Genomic DNA, 20,922 nt, shown 5'->3' with positions numbered 1-20,922 from the left:
CCATTGCAGCAACACTAAACTACTGCAGACAAAATAATCTGGTTCTTAATTTTGACAAATCAAAAATCCTGGTCTTTGCTAAAAGAGCCATTCAATACTCTTGGAGGGTGGAAGGGCATAATTTAGAACAGGTTAATACATTTAAATACCTTGGAGTGGTGTTCCATTCGAAAGGCACTTGGAATGCACATTTGAATTATGTGGTGCAATCAGCCCTTAGGTCCTCAAATGCTATTAAACTTTTTTTTACAGGTGGAGGACAATTAGTCCCTGCAGCCTTAAAACTTTTTGAGGCTAAAACATTGTCACAAATTGTCTATGGGGCACAAACAGGAATTTTCTTGAAGAAAGAGTTACAAGAAACTGTACAAACTAAATTCCTGCGATCAATTTTAGCTGCACCTAGTGGAACTCCAAATGCCCAGTTGAGACTAGAAACAGGAATGCCCTATATTCAGGTTAGGGCCTGGAAGATGATTTGTTGAAAACTCAATTCTTCCCAGTTGGTTTGACCCCTCTAGTTCTGACTGATAACTTTTCCTCTCCCTGGAAACAGGTGATAGAGCACAAGCTGGCTTTACATTGGCTTTAGCCATTGTTCTTAAAATCTTTAGATTACGATCAAGCCAAGCAATTGGTTATCAATAGAATAAGTGATACGGAGTTCCAGTCAGAAGTTAATAAGATACTTTCTTACAATAGAAATCAGATAAGATGGAGTACATGGGAACCAGCAAGTTATCTGAAAAACCTAACCTTTCCTAAGCTTAGAATAGCATTTTTTAGAGCTAGATTTAATATCCTCCCATCAGCACTCTTGCAAGGCAGGTTTTATTTATTACCTTAGCAGAGAAAATTTGTACATATGGCAATAAGGAGGTTGAAAATGTCTTACATGTTTTATTACACTGTAAATATTACAGGGATATCAGATCAATATATATCTATCCTCTAATGGAAAGATTTCTAGGGAGACCAGATAGCTTTTATGAGAACCATCTTCTTCAGGACTCAAATCCAGCCATTACTCGTGCAGTAGCTAAATTTTGTGCTGCTGCAATGATAATAAGGCAAAACCAGATAAAGAAGTAGGATTTTTGTTAAATTTTTATTTCCACTAATACTTTTAGTTATCCTTTAATAATGTTTAGAGGACATATATTTTATAGCATAGTTTTAATATATTGGATCTATTAATGTTTAGGTAAATAAATATGTTATGTCATTATTATAATAGGGATCTATAGATTATACTATAATTGTTTTATTTCACATAAATGTTTTATTTTATAGAAGTTTATATGCAATTGTATTCATTTGATTTAGTCTGATTCTTTCTGTTATCTTATTCTGATTTTAATGGTCATTGACTGAATAAATATTACTTACTTCAACCTGGGTATCCTCCAGGTATGTGGAGTTCAATTCCAAGAATTCAGATTGACAATTACTGAGAATTCTGGGAGTTGAAGTCTGTACACATGGAAAGGCTGCATAAGGCTATTTGCCAAAATTGCATATATTTGTAGTAATTACAATGAATTACCAAAACCTGTTAGGGCTTGTTTTAATTCATGTTTGTCAATCATTCCGGAGTTGTCTCTGTCATACGTGCGAAAAACGTTCTGCCAGTCAGAGATGTATTTCCAGACTCCTGTGAATTCATTGAAGTTTACACCACCTTTGTTTTCTCTGTCAAACATAGCTAAAAAAAAAATGCAAATATTAATCAATCAGTAATTTTCCATTTTTTAATTTGTTAGGTTTAAATTAAATTAAAATGTAAAAGTAAATAAATAAAATACCTCAAAAAAGAAGTTAATTGTACTGAAATTATTTCCCATTTTATGCTAAAACAAAACCCCCAAAGCAGCTTCTGTGCAGGGCAAAACATGGGTTTCAGAGAAGCTCCAGAAAAAAAGTTCAGTTTTAACATTTTTAGAGGAATTCAATTACTTCTTCCATTATCAGGACCTTCATTAGTCACCACAGTTTAAGAACAGATGAGTGTGGGATAAATGCCCAGAAACCTATGTAGTCTTTTGTATACTAAATCTTTTATTGAAAGTTTAAACACTGCACGTGTATATTTTATAAAATACTATAATTCAGCAGCATCTGCAAGATATGTGTGTCAAAATTGGTAAGATGGTGAATAGAGCATCGTGATACAAGCCCTGCCCCATTTTACGTGTGACATTGTCACACGCAGGTTGAAAAAGGGTGGAACTTGTATTGTAATCCTCCATCTACCATCGTGCTGATTTTGACATATACACCCCACAGTTGCCACTGGCAATATTACTGGTAATTGTCTTAGTGATATCAGCAATGTCTTATTTTATATAGTTCAGCCTATCTGATAATTATGCAGAATTAGCATGGGAGGGTGGAAAAGTTTTACTTAGTTTTAATGGATGGGGAATCAAGACTTCTTATAAATGTGTTCTCTATAATAAGAGGTGTCCAAGGTGACAAATGATGAAAGCAACAGTAGGCGATACAAGCTCCACTCACTTTTTTTGCCTTTATATAATAAAGCAGAAGAAAAAAAAATAGCACAAGAAAAAGAAAAGAGAAAAGCAATTGCTGTACACACATATAAAAGGGGCAGACTGCACAATGCTTTTATTTTGATGAAAGGATTGAATCCTGCAGACACTTCTCTGTATCATTTAACACTGTTCATTCTCTATATTTAAAGCCTTCAGAATTGTGAATTGGGAAAAGATGAATAAACCAGTGTTTCAAGAATAGCTTCTTAAATTAGAAAATAACCTGTAATTATTATTTCATTCAACTGCCCAGAGCTGCTGGGAGTGGGGTGACAGAAACTTATTTATTTATTTAGTGCCTTGTACACAACATCAATGAAGAAACTGATAGTTCTAATAACAATAATGGAAAAGTACCTCTTTCATGTTTAAGAATCTTTTTCTTTGTCCAGTTCAGAGGCAAGTGCCTTTGATAAGTTTTAGAGTATATGTCCCATGAGATCCAACCAGTAAATATTGTCTATAACCCCAAACATCTGGAGGGCACAAGGTTGCTTATAGAAGGGATATGTAAAACATTTCTAATTTGAAAATTTCTATTTTGAATGTAAAACAGCTTTTTCACTTGCTCTGGAAATGTACCAAGGTCAAAACCAGCTGTTTTGAGGTTGGAACCCTCTCTTTCAAACTCAAAACATCTCAAGAATCATTGGGACAGGAATGATATGCACTCTAAATACTCTACACGTCCCTAATAATCAGTTATTGAACTGATTTCAATAATCAGTTATTGAAAAGTTAGCACAGATAGCTATACCACTTGCCTTTTGAAGAAGAGTGGAATAGAAATAATAACAACAAATGTTCTTCAGGTTTCATAGACAGAATGGAAAGAGAACTAGATTTTCCAAAAGTTTCTCTCCAAATATTCAAGCCATGGTTCAAAGTTTAGGATTTTTTGTTTTAAAATCAAAGAATCTGGTCACAATGTAAGGCATTATCATATATACACTCCAAAAACTGGGTTTGGCTTATCTGTGGATGGGCTTATCCGCAAATATATACAGTATTATTTTTAAAAGTACCCGTATATACTCGTGGAAAAGCTGAACCAAAATACCATGAAAAATGTACCACCCGTGGATAAGCCAATTGTGAAAATTTAAAAAGGAATCTGTTCTGGAAAGCAACATTTGTTGATACAAAATATGAAAACAAATGAAGTCCTTCAGAATATATTGAAAAAACATACAAAAATTTCTAGGGTCGGCTTATCTGTGGGTGGTGCACTTTTCATGGTATTTTGGTTAAAAATTTGAGGGTCAGCTTATCCGCGGATGGCCTTATCCCTGAATATATATGGCAATATGCTTATCCTGCAAAAATGACCAAAAATGGCTAACTATGTAAGGAGATATCCCTATTTTAAGTTTTCTTGTTTTTAGCCACCTTTAGACATTCTGGAAATTGATTGGCAAGATAACATTTTAAAATAGAGAAGCAGATTCTGTCCTGCAGTGTCTGTGCAACCTCATATATAGGTTCTGTGCATGCATAGATGAAATTTGGAACCTGAATTCTCTCCACTTTCCTATTCAGGAAACAAAAATCCATTTTCTTCACCACTGAAATTCCATCAAATGGTACTTCTGTTTTTCATCTAAAAGGAAAATATTGACCAATGCTTTTAGATCTGGAGTTTTTTTTTCTTCTTCCTTTTCTCTGGTTTGTATATCTTCTGCAGGAAGAATAGGCAAGTTTTGTGCTCTGTATTCTGACTCTGTCTTGGATAAACTCCTTAAGTCTAACCTAGTCCTTCTGCCCAAAGCAGTCTGTAAAAGTTCCATCTAAATCAGATTTGCTGAACAGAAGGCAAGATGGAACTTCTGTATCAATAAATGTCTAGGTTTCATCTTCCTCTTCACCTGCTATGAGATATTTGAAAGGATATAAAGCTGTATCATGCTACAGTAGACCCAATTAGGAACACTATGTGACAGCCACATCTTTGTTCACAGTATTTCTAAGTTCAAATTTTTAGTGCTGCTAATTTTTTCATAAATCTTCAATATTTATTTTTATTAATATTAATTTCTCCCAGATCAGGGACTGCAGAGTACACAGAGAGAAGCAGAAAAACATGCAACTGCACAAGTGACTACTTGAAAAATCACAATACCATTTAATAAAGCTGATTTGAAAAGGCTAGTATTTTGGTTCCCACTTCAGACCAATGCCACCCTAAATATAAAAGCAGATAGAGTTCAAATATTACTTACATAAGATAGATCTAACAGTTGCTGGGTTAAATGGAGTCCATGTCCCTAAAAGAGAAAGGAAAACAATGCATGGCACACATAGAAACAAGAAAATTTCAAAAGTGATAAATGAATGGCAATAGAATGATTAAATTAAAATAATAGTACTAATCAATCCTACCTCTCAATTATGTTTATGAGTTAGGCAATCATTTTACTTTTAGATAAATCATCTTCATACACTAAGAAATTGGCTGTTTCACCCACTGTTCAGTATTTTATGTTTCAATCACAAATAAAGTAGCAGGTCTAAATATGGAGGATTTGTTTTCTCATATAATAATTAATATTCTTTATAAAATCCTATTTCTCCAGTAAGAGCCATTTTAGTAAGCCGTCTTCCAAAGTTTCTATGCTCATTTTAGCCACTCCTCCCCTTGTCTATAGGAAACAACTGTCTGTATAAATAAGCAAACAACTCCCCTCATTATCTATTCTCAGACAGAAAAGAAGGCAGTAATACAGACCTGGGCATTGTACGGCCCGCAGGCCACATCCAGCCCCCTGGCTCTCCCTGAACAGCCTGCATGAAGTCATTGGTAAATTAAAAGTCCGTGTAAATATGTTACAGTTATACGTGCATGCAATACAACTGCAGTCCTTTTATTTTGAAGGAACTGCTAAATTAACGGCTTTTCTCGTGTGACCGTACGCACCCTCATTTGAATGTGTTGGTGAACATGTTGGACTGCTTGCTTTAGCCCATAAAGATGTCAGCTAGCGTGAAAAAAAGAAAGACTGATTCAGAATGCAGAGTTTTTAAAAAGGTATGGACTTCCAAGTATTTATTTACTGAAGTCAAAGGTAAAGCTGCGTGCCTAGTTTGTGGAGAACAGATAGCGGTGTTTAAGGATTATAATTTGAATTGCCATCACGAGACGAAACACACAGAGAAGTACAAAAACTTGACTGATGCAGAACGGGCATGGATGTCTGAATCTTTGCTAGCTAAACTGCAAAAGCAGCAAGGATTTTCCACCAAAGCTCACACGTCGAGGGATGCAGCAGTCAAGATGAGCTTTGTGATATCCCACAAAATCACCAAAAACAGCAAGCCATTCTCTGATGGGGAGTTTGTCAAAGAATGTTTGGTGGACTCTGCAGCACTAATATGCCCAGAGAAAAAAGAAGCGTTCGTTAATGTGCCCCTTTCCGGGTGAACTGTAACAAGAAGGGTTGAGGACATCGCGGGAAATCTGGAGCTTCAGCTGCAAAACAAAGCGGACAAATTTGACTTTTTTTCCTTGGCTCTGGATGAGAGCTGTGATGTCCATGACACGGCCCAGTTACTCGTTTTTGTACATGGATTAACAAAAAACTTTGAGATGACAGAGGAGCTGGCAGCTATGCAGTCAATGAAAGGGACTATGACGGGGAGTGATTTGTCCATGGAGGTAAATGCATGCATGGATAAACTGGGACTAAAATGGGACAAATTGGTAGGTGTTACAACCGATGGCTGTCCAAATTTGACAGGGAAAAATGTTGGACTTCTGAAGCAGATGCGAGATAAAGTGACTGAAATAAACCCAGAACAGAAATTGATATTTTTGCATTGTATTATACATCAGGAGGTGTTATGTAAGTCAGTGCTAAAAATCAACCATGTGATTGTTGTTGTGACTAAAATAGTTAACTTCATCAGGGCAAGAGCACTGAATCACAGTCAGTTTGTTGCACTTTTGGAGGAGCATGACAGTGAATATAGTGACATAGGTTACCAAACTGCTGTCAGATGGCTCAGCCGGGCAAGGTGCTTAAAAGAGTATGGGATCTGAGAGCAGAGATACGTGAATTTTGTGAGAAGAAAGGCAGGGATATCACAGAGCTCTCAGATGCAGACTGGATGGCAGACCTGCTTTTTGCTGTTGATGTGACTGCACTAATGACTGAACTAAACACCAAGCTGCAAGGCAAGGGCCTTTTTGTACATGAAATGTACAGCCTGGTGCAGGCTTTCATGAGAAAGCTGAAGTTTCTCTCAAGCCAGTTGGAGGGCAACATTCTTGCCCACATGCCCACACTGAAGGAAGTCACACCATCAGCTGATCACCTCCGCAGGTACTCATCCATGTTAGGGACACTGCATAGTGAATTTTCAAGACCATTTGAAGACTTTAAAACAGTTGAGAGTGAAATGCACATGATTTCCTCTCCTTTCACTAGCAGTGTGGATAACGCAATCAGTGATGTCCAGTTTGAACTCATCAATCTGCAGTCTGACAAACTACTGGCAGAGCACTTTAAGTCAGTATTACTGCTGGATTTCTATTCTTCTCTCAAAAAGGAGAGCTTTCCAAACTTAAGGAGTCATGGTCAGAGGATGTTGGTTCTCTTTGGATCCACCTACATATGTGAACAAACATTCTCAGTGATGGTTCAACAAATCCAGATACAGATCCTCTCTAAGTGATGATCACTTGTGTGCTGTCCTTTGCACATCCACCTCAGATATTCAACCTGACTTCAGTGCACTTGTTCAAGCCCAAAACAGGCTAGATTTCTATCACTGAACAACAAAAAAATAACTGAGGTAAAGCAAACAAACAATGCTGGGTGCATTTATTGCTTTTTTGTGTGAAGTTAATGTGATGCTGGTCTTTACAATATTTGATATTTTGTGTAAAGTTAATAGATGCTAGTTCTGCACATTTCTGAAACTGTTTTTGTGAATGTTCATTAAATAGTGGTATTCTTTTGTCCACATTTCATTGTATCATTGTAATGTTTTATTTACTGTTTTTTATAAAGAGATACATACTGGGCAGAACTGTAGGTATATTGGTCCGGCCCTCAACAACTGTCAAAGTTTCTCATGTGGCCCCTTGGGAAAATGAATTGCCCACCCCTGCAGTAATAGATAAGTGTAAATAGGCCTTGGCAAGATTACAAACAATAGAAAGAACATTTGTTAAAATGCATTTTTGAGTGATTTATCCATGTGTAAAAATGTTAGGTTTCGCTACACCTAAAACATACAATTTCCCTAATTTAACGCAGTGAAAGCCAGCTTCTAGCTATTTCCTTATAATAGGCTTCTGCATATGTTCCATAGCCTATAAACAGAGAAATCATTTTCTATGTCTTTATCTCCATATGACTGTAGGAGCCTGTTCTAACTCTTAATACATTAAGTAAAAGTTTTGCTGCAGCTACAATTCTCTTTGGTTGTCTTTATTGGGTTTTAGATTAAAATTCTCAACGTAACTTTAGCTAAAGATCTAATGGCATTTAATGCTTCACATTAGCTGCCACTGAACAAGTGAGGTGTACAGAACAGACAATGTTGGACATGTTTGGAGAGAAGTTTAAATTCCCATTGAACTATGAAGTTGGAGTGCTATTGGTCATTTAAGTTGACCAACAAGAGGATTATATCACCTTTAATTATTTGGGGAAAGAAAGGCCCATAAACAAAATAAAATACTCTTCGTGTATTACTTATACACATTGAGAAAATCTATCTATGTGGTTACTAAGAGTCAATAATGACTTGATGCACATAATCAATAAATTACTTGTACAGTCATGAATAAAATTTAACATATATCAGATTTCATAAAGCATATCTAAAGAAATCAGATTATCAGTATAAGATGTCCAAAATGTGTTTTAAAAATCAAAGGATTACTATTGTCAGTAAGCTAAATGTGATTTCAAGATACTTGTGGTTTTTTAAAATTTTATAATGCAGAACTACATGTGAGGCTCATCAATACCCAAGATCTTTTTCTTTTTCCTCACTGTTGCATAAAACAGAAACTTTAAATAAAATTAAAGAGGAATTAACATTTTCCCAGATTAATTTAAATAAAAGAGATTCTAACCCAATGGTCTGGGATACAAGAAAGCATTTAGAAGAGTTTTTGTTTGCAGTTGAAGGCAGTAGAGCTAAAAGAAGGCATACCCCAAAAAAGATCACAGCTTTTGAAAGAAATTTTTAAGATAGACTAAATTCTAAGTTATTAGTTTATGAACTAAAAAAGAAAATGAAAAACCATATTCTATTAAATCTCCTACTTGCAGATTAATTTATAATACTAAAGAAACTGTTTCACATTTTAAGAAATTTTCAAAAAATATATAAATATGAACCCACTGATGAATTAGTATAACTTAAGACTATAAAGATTCTCTGAATGCTTTAATTAGTTTAGACTAATGGTTCTTAAAATGGTTGACCCAATTACCCCTTTTCCAGGTCTAGAATAATTTTATTACCCCCACAAAAAAAAACCCAAAACAAAACACCAGACAAGTGCCTTGGCAGTGGCAGTCCCAAACGCCATTCCTGACTCACAAATAAGCAATTAGAAATTGCTCCATTATCCCAGGGTCTGCTCAAATTACTCCTTTGGGGTAATTACCCCAATTTAAGAACCACTGTTTTAGACAAAAATAAGGAAGCCATACAGAAGGGAAATCTGATGAATCTCTGAATGTTGATGGATTGTCAGGAGAATTTTATAAAACATTTGATAGCTCAATATTCTGTTTCATGTTGTTAATATATTTTGTGAGATAGAGAGATACTATAATCATGGAAAGAAGCACAAATAATGCTGCTCATACAAAATAAAAAATATAGAGAAAGGCAATTACGAATGGATTTACAGAGATTATCAGGCAAAAATTAATACAGAATACTTATCATTTGAGAATAATCATACTTTAATATCCCAGAAAACTACCACACTATATGTTTTTAAAATTTTAAACCACTGATTAGGAACATTACTCAAAAGCTTAATTTACGGAAACCATTAAAACTGTCCTGATTGGGGGAAAATGTTTGTTTTCTATGTTCTCTCTCTAAAGTAATTATCCAGAAATGGCAGTAGGTAACTCGATGGTATGGCCCTGCTGGACTTGTCTTCTGAGGAGGAGAAGGAAGAGGAAGCAGAGCCAGGGGCTTCTAGGGATAATAGTCCTGGATGGGATGATTCCAACAGTATAGAAGCCAATGACTCCGCTCTGGCTAAGGCAGATCCAGCAAGCCCCCAGGACTCCCTGCCTGCACCCATTGACAACCCCTCAGACTGTGGTTCACCCACCCAGTCCCAAGCAGAGGCGAGCTTTGAAGGTATAGCAGCTGAGGGCTGAGCTCCACAAGTCAGACAGGCTGGCCAAGAAGGAGGCTGGCAGGAGAGTAGACTCTAATCAGTAATGTACCTCAGCTGTGCATCTGGGTGGTGGCTCAGCTTGGCTTATTTATTGGCCACATTCCCTGAGTGAAAATGCTGAGAACAACTTTTCAAGCCTCAGCTTTGGTGTGTTTACTTTGCCATGCCACACTTTGAACTCTGGATTCTACCTCACTGTGTCTTGGGTCTTTTCCTTTGCCCTTGTTGTGTGTTTACTGGATTCCTGGTCTCGACCTGTGCCAAGCCTTTGATTATGTTACAGTTGCTGTTTGTAGATACAGATAAACAGGACTCTTTTCCTGTAAAAGTTCTGCCTCAGTTTGCCTGTCACTGGACTGTGGCAGCATCCAGCTTGCTCTCTTGTTGGCTGGCATCCAGCACTGCTGAAACAGAAAACTCTACATGATGGTAAAAGGGCAAAGGTTTAGACTATAAATTTATTTGGCAAGGCAGATAAGAGAAAAATGCTTGTCTTATCTGCATTGCTGTATGTAATTTGATATTACAATTCAATACAGTTGAATAGAATGCTTATTATAATAAATTAATGGTTGGAATATGGAAGAAGTTGGAGCAGTACCAATTTCAAGCTGTTCAAAAAAAGGGATAGATAAATATCAAACCCCTTTCTGTATAGCATATCTGTAGTTTGGAAGAGATTAATTTTCCCCCCTATGGTTACCTGAATAGTTTGATCCCTGAAGCCAGAGTGAGTGGAGTACCAGTGGCCAAACTCCAGAAATGTGTAGATGGCCACAAGAAAACATTTTCATTTATTTTTAATTAAAATAATTCAAATTAAATAAGTTTCATACAATTACACTCTTGTGATATATTGAATAATTTCTCTTTTCTGTTACATTCTAAATTATAATTTGGTAAAACTTTGGAGCTGGAAGGTTTGAGGGACTGTATATAAACCCTGGGGCTTCAAGTTGTGTATCTCTGACCTAAACCAACATTATATCTTAATTCACAATTTCAACCCAAATCCACAAAACCAGACTGGGGGATGGGGGGGAAGAAAAGAAACTGATGTGTTTTTGGTAGGCTTTCCCTGAGATTTAACATTTGCTCTTTGTGAGAGGAAAAAAACACAAATTGGCTTCATTTTTCATTAAAACAAGGTGTGCTATGTAGAAATGTGGGTAGAATACATAATTTCCATGCTACATTTTGCACTAAAAGATTCCTGTTTTAGAAGGGCTTGGAAACTCAATACAGTAAGGTTAGTATCCTTCATTCTGCTCTTCAGCTATTTGCAATGGTGTCCAGAAATAACAAAAAGTAGCACAGAGAACTGTTAGATACTTGGCTATTCACCAGAAACTACAGTAAATCCTAACCTTTCTAGCTATAACTTATAATTCTAAACAGCTCTGTACCTCTGTCATTAAAGCTACACTATGGAGACAGAAATTGCTAGCCATGTACCACATTAATACTATGGGCCATACCGCAGCAAGACTTTTGTATGCACAATTTTGGAAAACCCAGACACTACCAACAATACAAGAATGGCTGCTAAAACTGATGGAAATGGCAGAAAATGTTTATGAAAGGAAAAATCAAATAATTATTACCTTAAGGAATGGAAACCATTGATGGACTATTTGCAAAATGCAGGTGGGGCGAAGCTTACATGGGGATTTGAAGATTTGATTATAAAGGTAATGGGATATGTTTTGACAAATAATTATTCCTACTTAATGCATTAAAAACTAGCACCTATGACACTCTTATTATTCTCAAGACCAGAGATAGATTGGAAGCTATCTATTTTTCATGTCTTTCTTCTTTTTCTTTACTTTATCTCATGTTTTGTTTTCCTTTTTCTTATAATTTGTATTTTTCATTTTCTTTTTCATTTCTAACTTTTAACTTTGTAATTTTAAAATTTCAATAAAGTATTATTAAAAAAAATACTATGGGCCATACAATGAATATGGAGAACTTAAAAGAAAATCTGAGAACAGAGTCAGTTAGAAATATGCCTCATTTCACACAGTTTTTCCTATGAAAAAGCTGACTGTGATTGTTCTCCAAATGCACATCTCATTCTTGGTACACTGAAGCTGTGCTTACTCACATTCTAACCTGTTTCCTTTACCATGATTTACTGAACTAATCAACTCAACTGAGTTCATACAATACAGGGAACCCCAAAGCAATCACAAATATAAGCCCTAGTGTACAGTGCAAACCCAGATATATATACATGCCAGAAATTTGTACTTTTTTGGTGCATGTAAACATGACCTGAGAAATAGAGATAGAGAATACTTTATTGGCCAAGTATGAGACATACAAGGAATTAACTTTTCATTATATGCACAAAAAGCATTTAAGCAATTACCAGGAAATAAGACTGAAGCACTGGCTCTGAGCCAGACAATTTCCCTCAGATCTGTTCCCAACCTGGAGCAGGACCCACTTTTCATAGTTTTCCCCTTTCAACATTCAGGCTAACACAGGGATACAACCTCAAAGAGTTAGAATGAACCATTCAGGCTGAATCTAATCACATTGCATATTGGAATCTAAATTAAAATATCTGCCACAGATGGCTGTCCAACCTCTTCTTGAATACATCCATCAAAGGGAAGTTTTTGGTTCAACGTCAAATTACCCTTACTGTTAGAAAAGTTCTCCTACTAATAATGATAACTGGAAACATTTTTTCTTTACACTATTAAACATACCCATATCTAGAAAAATACAATACACTTTTTCTTTATTTAAATGAACTTGATGAACTGGCTGGATTCCCAATTTTACAGAAATAAATCTGTAAAATACTTTTATATCAAGGTATCTCCTCCAGTTTAATGCAAAAAATGAATATTAGAACCATTAAAATGAGTTACTAATGCACTAATTTCCCCTCTCACTTGGACTTGGGAAACATGCTATAATATTTGATCTATAAAGACATCTCTCCTGATATCCTAATTTATAAATTCCTCACACATATTCATTGAATAAGGAATACTTAGTTTTCTTCATTTAATTTCTAGCAACACCTATTCTCTCCCCACTGTAAGTCAAGCTTACAACCTCAGAGCATCTAGTATGTCAGCCCTACATGGTAGACCAGACCAAGTAACAGATTGCACGAAAAAGGCATCCATTTATTGACAAGTAATTTTTAATTTGTGTGCAATGATCTCTCTCTTAAATGCTTTGGTTGTCTTATCTATCTATCTGATATACATTATCACTTGTCTGTGTATCAGCATAAGCTGCACTACAATCTGAAAGTCCTTTAACCTGTGTATCATCTTATTTATAGGGCTGGTGATCTCTTTAGCATCTTGAACAGGGGCCACAAATATAAAGGCCTATCAATATACAGTATTTGTTATTATCTGGTTTTGTTTTAGATAAGCTAATCCATGCGGATTTTCTTGAATAAGAATATTGCCCATTTAGCCAAAGATTTAATGATAATGCTACTGTGGTCTGCAAGACTCTGAAGAGTACTTTTCTCTTGCCTTGTTATATTACACCATTTTCTCTCATTAGGATCCTTAAAAAATATTAGAATCATTCTTATCTGATTATAATCTACATTTATGACTCAATGAAGACATTACACAAGTAGCATGGACCTAAATACTTTTTAAAAATTTCCTGGTCAATTTACAGATATCCACCCTTCTCTCAAAAGCAGTATTACTATTGTGGAAAGAAAAATTATCTTTCAAACCCTGAAATTCTAATAAATTAAGTTCCAAATGAGTCAAATTCACCATTATTTATTTACTTCTGAGCATCAGGAAAAATTGGGTCTGTGATCTGTAATTTGGCTTTCTACCTAGCAATCCCTTTTTCCCATTTAGCCAACTCCAATATGTAAGCAACAGTTATTTAATTTTTTTTTTTTTTTGGTCTGCGCTCAGTCATTGCTGACCCTGCAGTGACTGCTTGGACGAGTCCTTGCAGTTTTCAAGGCAACTGTTTTTCGGAAGTGGTTTGCCAGAGCCTCCTTCCTAGGGCAGAGCCCAGCTGGCGAGCGCAGGAGGCGGGGTTTCCGTTGCTTCGCGCCCTTTTTGGGCGCGTGCAGTTTTTCGCACTTACTGGCAACTGCTCCCAACTCCTTTTTTGCAAGGCGCCGCCAGCATTTTTCCTCTCACCGGAGTGAGAGTACCCATTTATCTACTCACGTGAGTTTTCGACCTGTTGGGTTGACAGGAACTGGGGAGGAAACAGGAGCTCACCCTGTTTAACGCGAAGGCTGGACTCGAACCGCTGAAGCGTCAGCCATTTCTGGCCAGCAACTTTCAGCGTCATTAAGCCGCTGCGCCACCGCGTCCCCCTATTTAATATTGTGAAACTGCAAATAAATCAAGAAGATGTGACACATACATTCAACATTACAAACGTTCTTTAATACCCATATCTTCCCTTCCTTACCCCTTTAAGCTCACTTGGGCAAATCTGAAGCCTATGACTTCAAATCTGCTCCAGTTCTAAAATGTATGTATCTGTGTAATGTATATACAGCAATGGGATCCAGAGCAGGTTCCAGCTATGACTCAAAAGGCAGTAGCAGTGAGGATTTTTATAGCTCTCTCTGTCTGCAGTTCCTAGGCTGAAGAAGCAGATAAGCCAGATGCAATTACTTTGAAGGTATCTTTCACTGAACTGAGTAGTAAAACTACTTACTGGTAGCCTGTCTCATCAATGCCTGTTCAACGCACACTCCACAATGTATATCCTGAGGTAACAGGATAAAGTTGTTCAGGAAACCATAGTTAAGAAAAATATCTTAACAGGTTTCTTTTTCCTTACATCCAACAATCCTTCCTTCAAGTTTCCAGTAATGGTTTCCCAACAACCATGCAAATAATGATGAAGTATTCACCCCTCCTCCCACGCCCACTAGATGGGAAATTTTCTTTCTTTCGGCTTTACATACAGGTAGTCCTCACTTAACGATCACAATAGGGACATTTGTTATTAAGCAGGGCAGTTGTTAAATGAGTCGTGCCCGATTTTATGACCTTTTTTTGCAGTGGTAATTAAGCAAATCACCACGGCCATTAAGCAAAACACACGGTTAAGCAAATCACAAGTTTCCCATTGATTTTGCTTGCCAGAAGCCAGCTGAGTCACAAATGGTGATAATATGACCCCGGGTGTCAGAATCCTCACAAAATATTAATTGTGGTAATTATTGGCTTGGCTTTCACTTGCTTCGGTTCTGCCATTAAAAGACATGGGGGGGATGGAAGGTTATGGGAAGATGAATGGAGGAACAGACCATTGGAGGCAGATGGACCCTTATCACAGGCAATGGAATGCTCAAGGTCGTACCAACGGGAGAATGTGAGAAGACTATGGCGTCGGGGGGGCGAGGGGGGGGAAGAAGGAAAAAAGGTAAAAGCAACTTTTGGCGCACGCAGGCTCAGTCTTAGCAATTCTTTGGTAAGAGCTTTTGCACTTATTCTCAATAAGTGAACTTTCTTTTGGAATCATTATGGTTGCCAGGAGAGTTACTGGAATTGGGAGATGTAGGTGTCAGGTCGTTACACCGGGATGCTGCAACTGTCGTGTGAGTTGGTTGCCAAGCACCTGGATCACGATCATGTGACTGTGGGGGTGCTGCAACGGTTGTAAGTGTGAGGACTGATTGTAAGTCCCTTTGTTCAGCACCGTTGTAACTTTGAATGGTCACTAACTGAATGGTTAAGTGAGGATTACCTGTACTTCAGTTGATTAAATCAGATAGAATATGGGAAATTCCCTAACCCTAAGTGGTTTTTTAAAATATATCCTTAGTTTTCCAAGTATTTACCCAATTATATAAGTAAAATAATTCCTTCTGAATGTCTTGATCTTCCTATCCTTCAATTCCTCTTTATACACTTCTAATGTTTTTGTAATATTAACTGTTGTTCTATATCTTCTAAATTAAAACTGGGGTCTATGATATCAGCATTTTGTTGTAAAGATGCAATAGAAATCAACATCACCATTGGTATAAGTTCCAATGAATATTTATTAAAGATGGAATCCATCTTTTCTTAAATCCTTCATAGTTTGCACAGCTGCCAGGGAATTTGTTCATTCTCAACCCTCAAAGAATAACACTATGCAAGGGGAAACAATGCAATTTTAAGCTAAAGTTTTTCATTAATAGTATCTCTATTTCATGCCCAAATGATGCCTTAGCAAAATCCTAATCAAATATTTTATTAGAAAAATATGAATATATTTACATATATATTTAAATTCATATAATAAAACTTGTTCCCTCTTAATCATGCTGAAACAGTAACACATAGTTTGACAATGGAACCAACTACTCAGAGAGATGGTGGTCTCCCTTCATTGTATGTGTTCAAGTGGAGGTTAAAGAGCCATCTGACTTGGATGCTCTTATTTGCATTCAGCACTAAGTAGGGGGTTGGACAAGACAGTCTAAATACCCTTTTCCTATTCTATGATTCCAACATAGTTCTACACAGATAATTCACAAGAATAAACAACACATGCCCAACATGCAAACACACATACTAGCAAACAAAAATATAAACAATTTGTTGTAAATAATTCAGTGGAGAATAGCAAAACAGACCCCAAAATTCTTAATAATCGGCTGGAATCTGCCTTCCTGTAACTTAAACCCATTATTCCATGACCTGCCCTCTGTGATGATAAAGTGAAAATCTTCTGAATAACATCCTTTCACGTTACTGCAGAGTGCTATCCCATTCTGCTCCCACCTCCTTCTATCTTCTCAAGACTATTCCTAGTTACCTCAGTCTCTCTTTATAATTTCTAGTCCTCAATCACTTTTCATTTCTCTGCACTGGTTTTTTCCAGTTTGCTTGAATCATTCTTAATATATGGTGCCCAGTATTGAATACAACACTGAAGGTAGAGTTTCAGCATCACAGAAGAAACTAGAACTGTTACTTTCCCATGATTTGGAAATGAGCCCTCTGCTGATGCATTTGCTTTTTTTTTTGCAGCTACATTACACACTGAATTCTGTCAACAGTATTCTGAATGGAGATGAATAATGCTGCTCCTATGAATCACATAAGAAACACTGTATGGATATTACAGGTCATTTCAACAGCATCCATGGGGGTATCAGTGTCCAAAATTGGTAAGAAGGTAGACAACATTGCTATGCAAGCTCCACCCCCTTCTGAACATGCATGAAAGGATGCTGAAAGATACAACTTTCACCTCTGCCACAAAATTTAAAAAATTGTGATTTTCAGATATGATAGTGTAAACAAGTATATCCTTTTCATATACCTCTGTAGACAATATAGTGTGATTATGTCTCAAGTTTAACTGTTGTGTAGAAACAGAAACCATCACACGAAAGAAATCCTATTAAAACACTGGGAAGTAGACAAAAAGAAGTGAGGATTAATAACACTAAATATAATCACAATAGGCAGAAGAACCTCAGTTGCCTAAGTTCATGACTTTATCAGCAGCACCTTCTGACATCTGTTGTAATGAATACTGTTATAACTTTCAAAATAATAAACTAGTACTTAATATTTTAATTATATAGTGAAATAACCTTATATCTGAATTGAGAAAACACAAAGAAAAGTTGCTTCTTGCACTTGATTCAATTCATTATCACAAACCTTCTGCAATTCTTGCTTTACAAACATACAATTCACCACAAACTGAAAACCATATCATTTCAATTTTTTCTTCACTGTATTTTAATGGAATACAAAAAGAATGTGTTTTTGTAATATTTCAGTTATATATAACCTGAAATCAATATTCAGTATTTTTATGATTAATATACCTTTGCTTTAATTGAATCATAGAATATCATAGCAAAACCCTTCAGCTTCTATAACAAATTTTAAGAACTCTTCTAAATCCTTATTATACTTGTGATAAGAATCAAGCTTTCACAAGTTTGTCTACATCTTTATACTCAACTGCTTCACTGTTCTTTAAAATCACTATGACTCCCCCCCTTTCTGTGAATAACAATTAACTGCTTTGTTTCAACTAAATATTTTGAATTGCCTCCCTTTCACACATATCTCTATTTCAAGTCAGGCTACCTCAGGCAAAAATGTTTTTAAATTTACACCAGTAAAGTTTCCCGGAAGTTGAACTTGCCTTCTATGACACACTTATAAAGTTTTCTTAGCAGCAACAAGGAAATTGTTTGTCATTGCCTTCCTGAGGAATGTTATTTTGACATCATAGTTTAATCTCGGGAATTCCTGGTGGTTCCCCTTTAGGAAATAACCAGATCTGCCCTCTTTAGCTTTTTGAGAACAGCAAGGTGTACTCTTTTAGCTCAACAATCCCTAGTTAATTCACAATAAAAATAATAAAAACATGGAATTTTGCCTCCATATTTTCCTAGAAAAATTATTTAGCTTGATAGACACACTAAAGCACCAAGTAATCAACTACATTTGAACCTAGCAATATACACGAACTCAACAAACTGGTTAACCAAACGCAGTATGATTAAGTGAAACATTAAAAACGGCATTGCGTGAACGCAACTGGCGTGCTTGTCACCAGAGCAGCACTTCTAGGAAGTAGAGAGGATATCCTACCGTTGGAAAGTGCTTGCTGGAGCTCGGTGTCGGAGATGATACCACTACGATCCTTATCAACCCTGAAGTCAAACACAAGAAAGTATTCTAATTACGACGCGGGACAAGATCAGGAGCAAAGAAAATCCAGACCCAGAATTCCCGCCGCGAAAGGAGGGATCCAAGGGCACTTTCCCCGATTCCGCCTTACTAGTCCTCTCCCTGAGAAGGAGGAGAGGCCGAGAAGAGAAACTTCGCAGACTCACCTTTGGAAGACTCCCCACAAGAAGCTCGGGTCGGGCATGCCCATCGCCGCCATGCCCGCACCAGCCTCGCTGCGGAAAGAAAAAAAACCAACCCCACCCTTGCTCGCTTATGGAAGTGGCTCTTCCCAGAACCAGTTCCGGGTTTCAGTCCGAGCTGCGGTGGAAAAGGAGGAACCAGCCACCTCCGCTTCTCTTACACAAATCCTGACGCACCCAAGTCAGTCGGCGGGCGGGCGATTTTCAGACGAAGCTCCTGGTTGGAGTCCTGAAAAGGGGGCCGGACTAAAAGGACGCTTCGAAGCCGATTTCTGCAGTGCTTTTTTGTGCTCGAAGATGTCGCCTGAACACAGCCAAGCGTGATTAGCTAAAACATTGGCTTGGCCTGAGTGTGTTGTGTGAACCAGCCCCTCTTACAGATGGTTACTACTTATTTAAATCTAACTATACACAGTATGACGTACTGTTGTCAAACCCTGATGTGCGATTAGTTTATCGTTTAGGCAGTCTCTCTCAAACTTGGCAACTTTAAGATGTGTGGACTTCAACTCCCAGAGTTCCCCAGCCAGCATGGGAGTTGAAGTCCACACCTCTTAAAGTTGCCAAGTTTGAGAGATGTTGGTTTAGGGGTTTAGGAAGCCTTTGGAGGTGTCAGATCTGGGCTGCAAGTATCAGGTTGTCAGATAGAAGACAGCAAGGAATTTTTCTGTGTTGCTTTGCTGCCAGCTGCCTGGATTGCAGCCAGATTTTGGGACCAAGAAACACTCTTTGCTGCCTTGGATAAATTAGGCCATATGATTTGATTTGGCTTAGCAAGCTATGCAAAGAGTTATCATGGTTTGTCACAAGTATTGAACCACAAATTCATCTTTACTGGCTATGTTTGCATGACACTCAAGGCAAGTTTGTGGTTCACTATATTGCATTAAAAGCCAGTGATATGTGCAACTCTGACCATTGACTCAGGGAATGAAGGAATCCTACATATGAAGACAGGTTCACACAACACACTAAACTGATACATGGCTTGTTCTGTATGATCTAGACAGTGTAGTTTATTCACTTAATTATTATTAAACAAACCATTCCTCAGCACGTTATGTACATTCAGCCATCAGTCTTAACATATTGATAGGGACCCTTGCCATGTGAACTGATGAACACACACTATTTCAGCTGTTCTGGAACCTATACTCATGCACTCCAAGTCTAAATTCATACACACACTAGCTCATGGTTTACTGAATGAACCACCTGCCTTATGTGAACCATATAAACATAACCCTGAGTCCCATTCTGTTGAATCAGAAAATTATGGGTTAAGACCCAGTTGATGCATTTTGTGTAGTGGTAAACTTCAGCAGCTGAAGACTGTACCTTTCATTTTTTTTAAGTGCTTAATCACTATGGGTAAGGCAGTGACATCATGGAAGTATGCGAGGTTTTGAGGGGCACTCTGAAGTATTTTAAATTAAGTTTTGGTTCATTAAAGTATCCAACAACTATTTTCATTTTGTTTCTTGCCAAAAATGAGGAGGGAAGAGAGGGAAATTACACCCCCCTTGACCAGTGGTTTGCTGCTCAATTTAGTCACACAAGTTACAGCACACCAGTTGCCTTACTTCATATGTAAACTGGGATTTTGGGACTGGGTATCCCCACAATGGCAGTCATTTTGTTAAGAGCAGTTTGCCCATGAAACCAATAATCTAGAGAGATTATAGGCCTCCCTTTGCTGGGTATATTCAAGCAGAAACTGAGTGGATATTTATTGGGGAAACTTTCATTTGGATTCCTGCACTGAGCAAGGTTTTGGATTGACATCCTAAATTGTCCCTTATGATTCTAAACTACAGTATGTTTCTCACTTAGCAACTGCCTCATTTAGTGAACGTTTGAAGTTACAATGGTGCTAAAAAAGCAACTTAGCAACCAGTCCTTGCATTTATGACCTTCACAGCATCTCTCTGTTCTTATTTTCACTTGCTTATTTACCCTATACCAAGATGTCCTGAAAGAGAAAGAACCCCAGTTCAGCTGAAGGAAGTAGCAAGAAGCAAAGGAAAACTGAAGTAAAATGGTAAGCACAGTTGTGATCATGTGATTTTCACTTAGCAACTGCTTTGCTTAATGACAGAGTTGCTGGTCCCAAT

At 37.1% G+C, this 20,922-nt stretch overlaps 1 protein-coding gene across 4 annotated transcripts in view; it reads right to left on the bottom strand.

The window, feature by feature from the left end:
* PDCD6 (programmed cell death 6) overlaps nucleotides 1–18,991 on the bottom strand; it is a 41,421-nt gene extending 22,430 nt beyond the window's left edge. Inside the window, exons 1-4 of one of the 4 annotated variants that reach the window (XM_088150133.1) lie at nucleotides 18,773–18,991; nucleotides 18,528–18,589; nucleotides 4,775–4,819; nucleotides 1,553–1,705 (exon numbers count right to left, since the gene is read on the bottom strand). In XM_088150133.1, the coding sequence (XP_088006259.1) occupies nucleotides 1,553–1,705; nucleotides 4,775–4,819; nucleotides 18,528–18,589; nucleotides 18,773–18,825 (313 nt within the window). In that variant the 5' untranslated portion in view covers nucleotides 18,826–18,991. Of the gene's footprint in view, nucleotides 1–1,546; nucleotides 1,706–4,774; nucleotides 4,820–18,527; nucleotides 18,590–18,772 lie in introns of all 4 variants that reach the window. The other 3 variants (XM_088150132.1, XM_025167295.2, XM_025167294.2) reach the window with 3 other exon arrangements.
* Between the last annotated feature and the right edge of the window lie 1,931 nt (nucleotides 18,992–20,922).

This window comes from Python bivittatus, unplaced genomic scaffold (assembly GCF_059951505.1).
Source record: "Python bivittatus isolate LINGU-HERP-01145 unplaced genomic scaffold, Pbiv_v1 ctg000610_np1212, whole genome shotgun sequence".
In the NCBI taxonomy this organism is placed as follows: domain Eukaryota; kingdom Metazoa; phylum Chordata; class Lepidosauria; order Squamata; family Pythonidae; genus Python; species Python bivittatus.
Note: the sequence above shows the minus strand (reverse complement) of the source record. Positions and strands in the feature narration are given on the sequence as shown.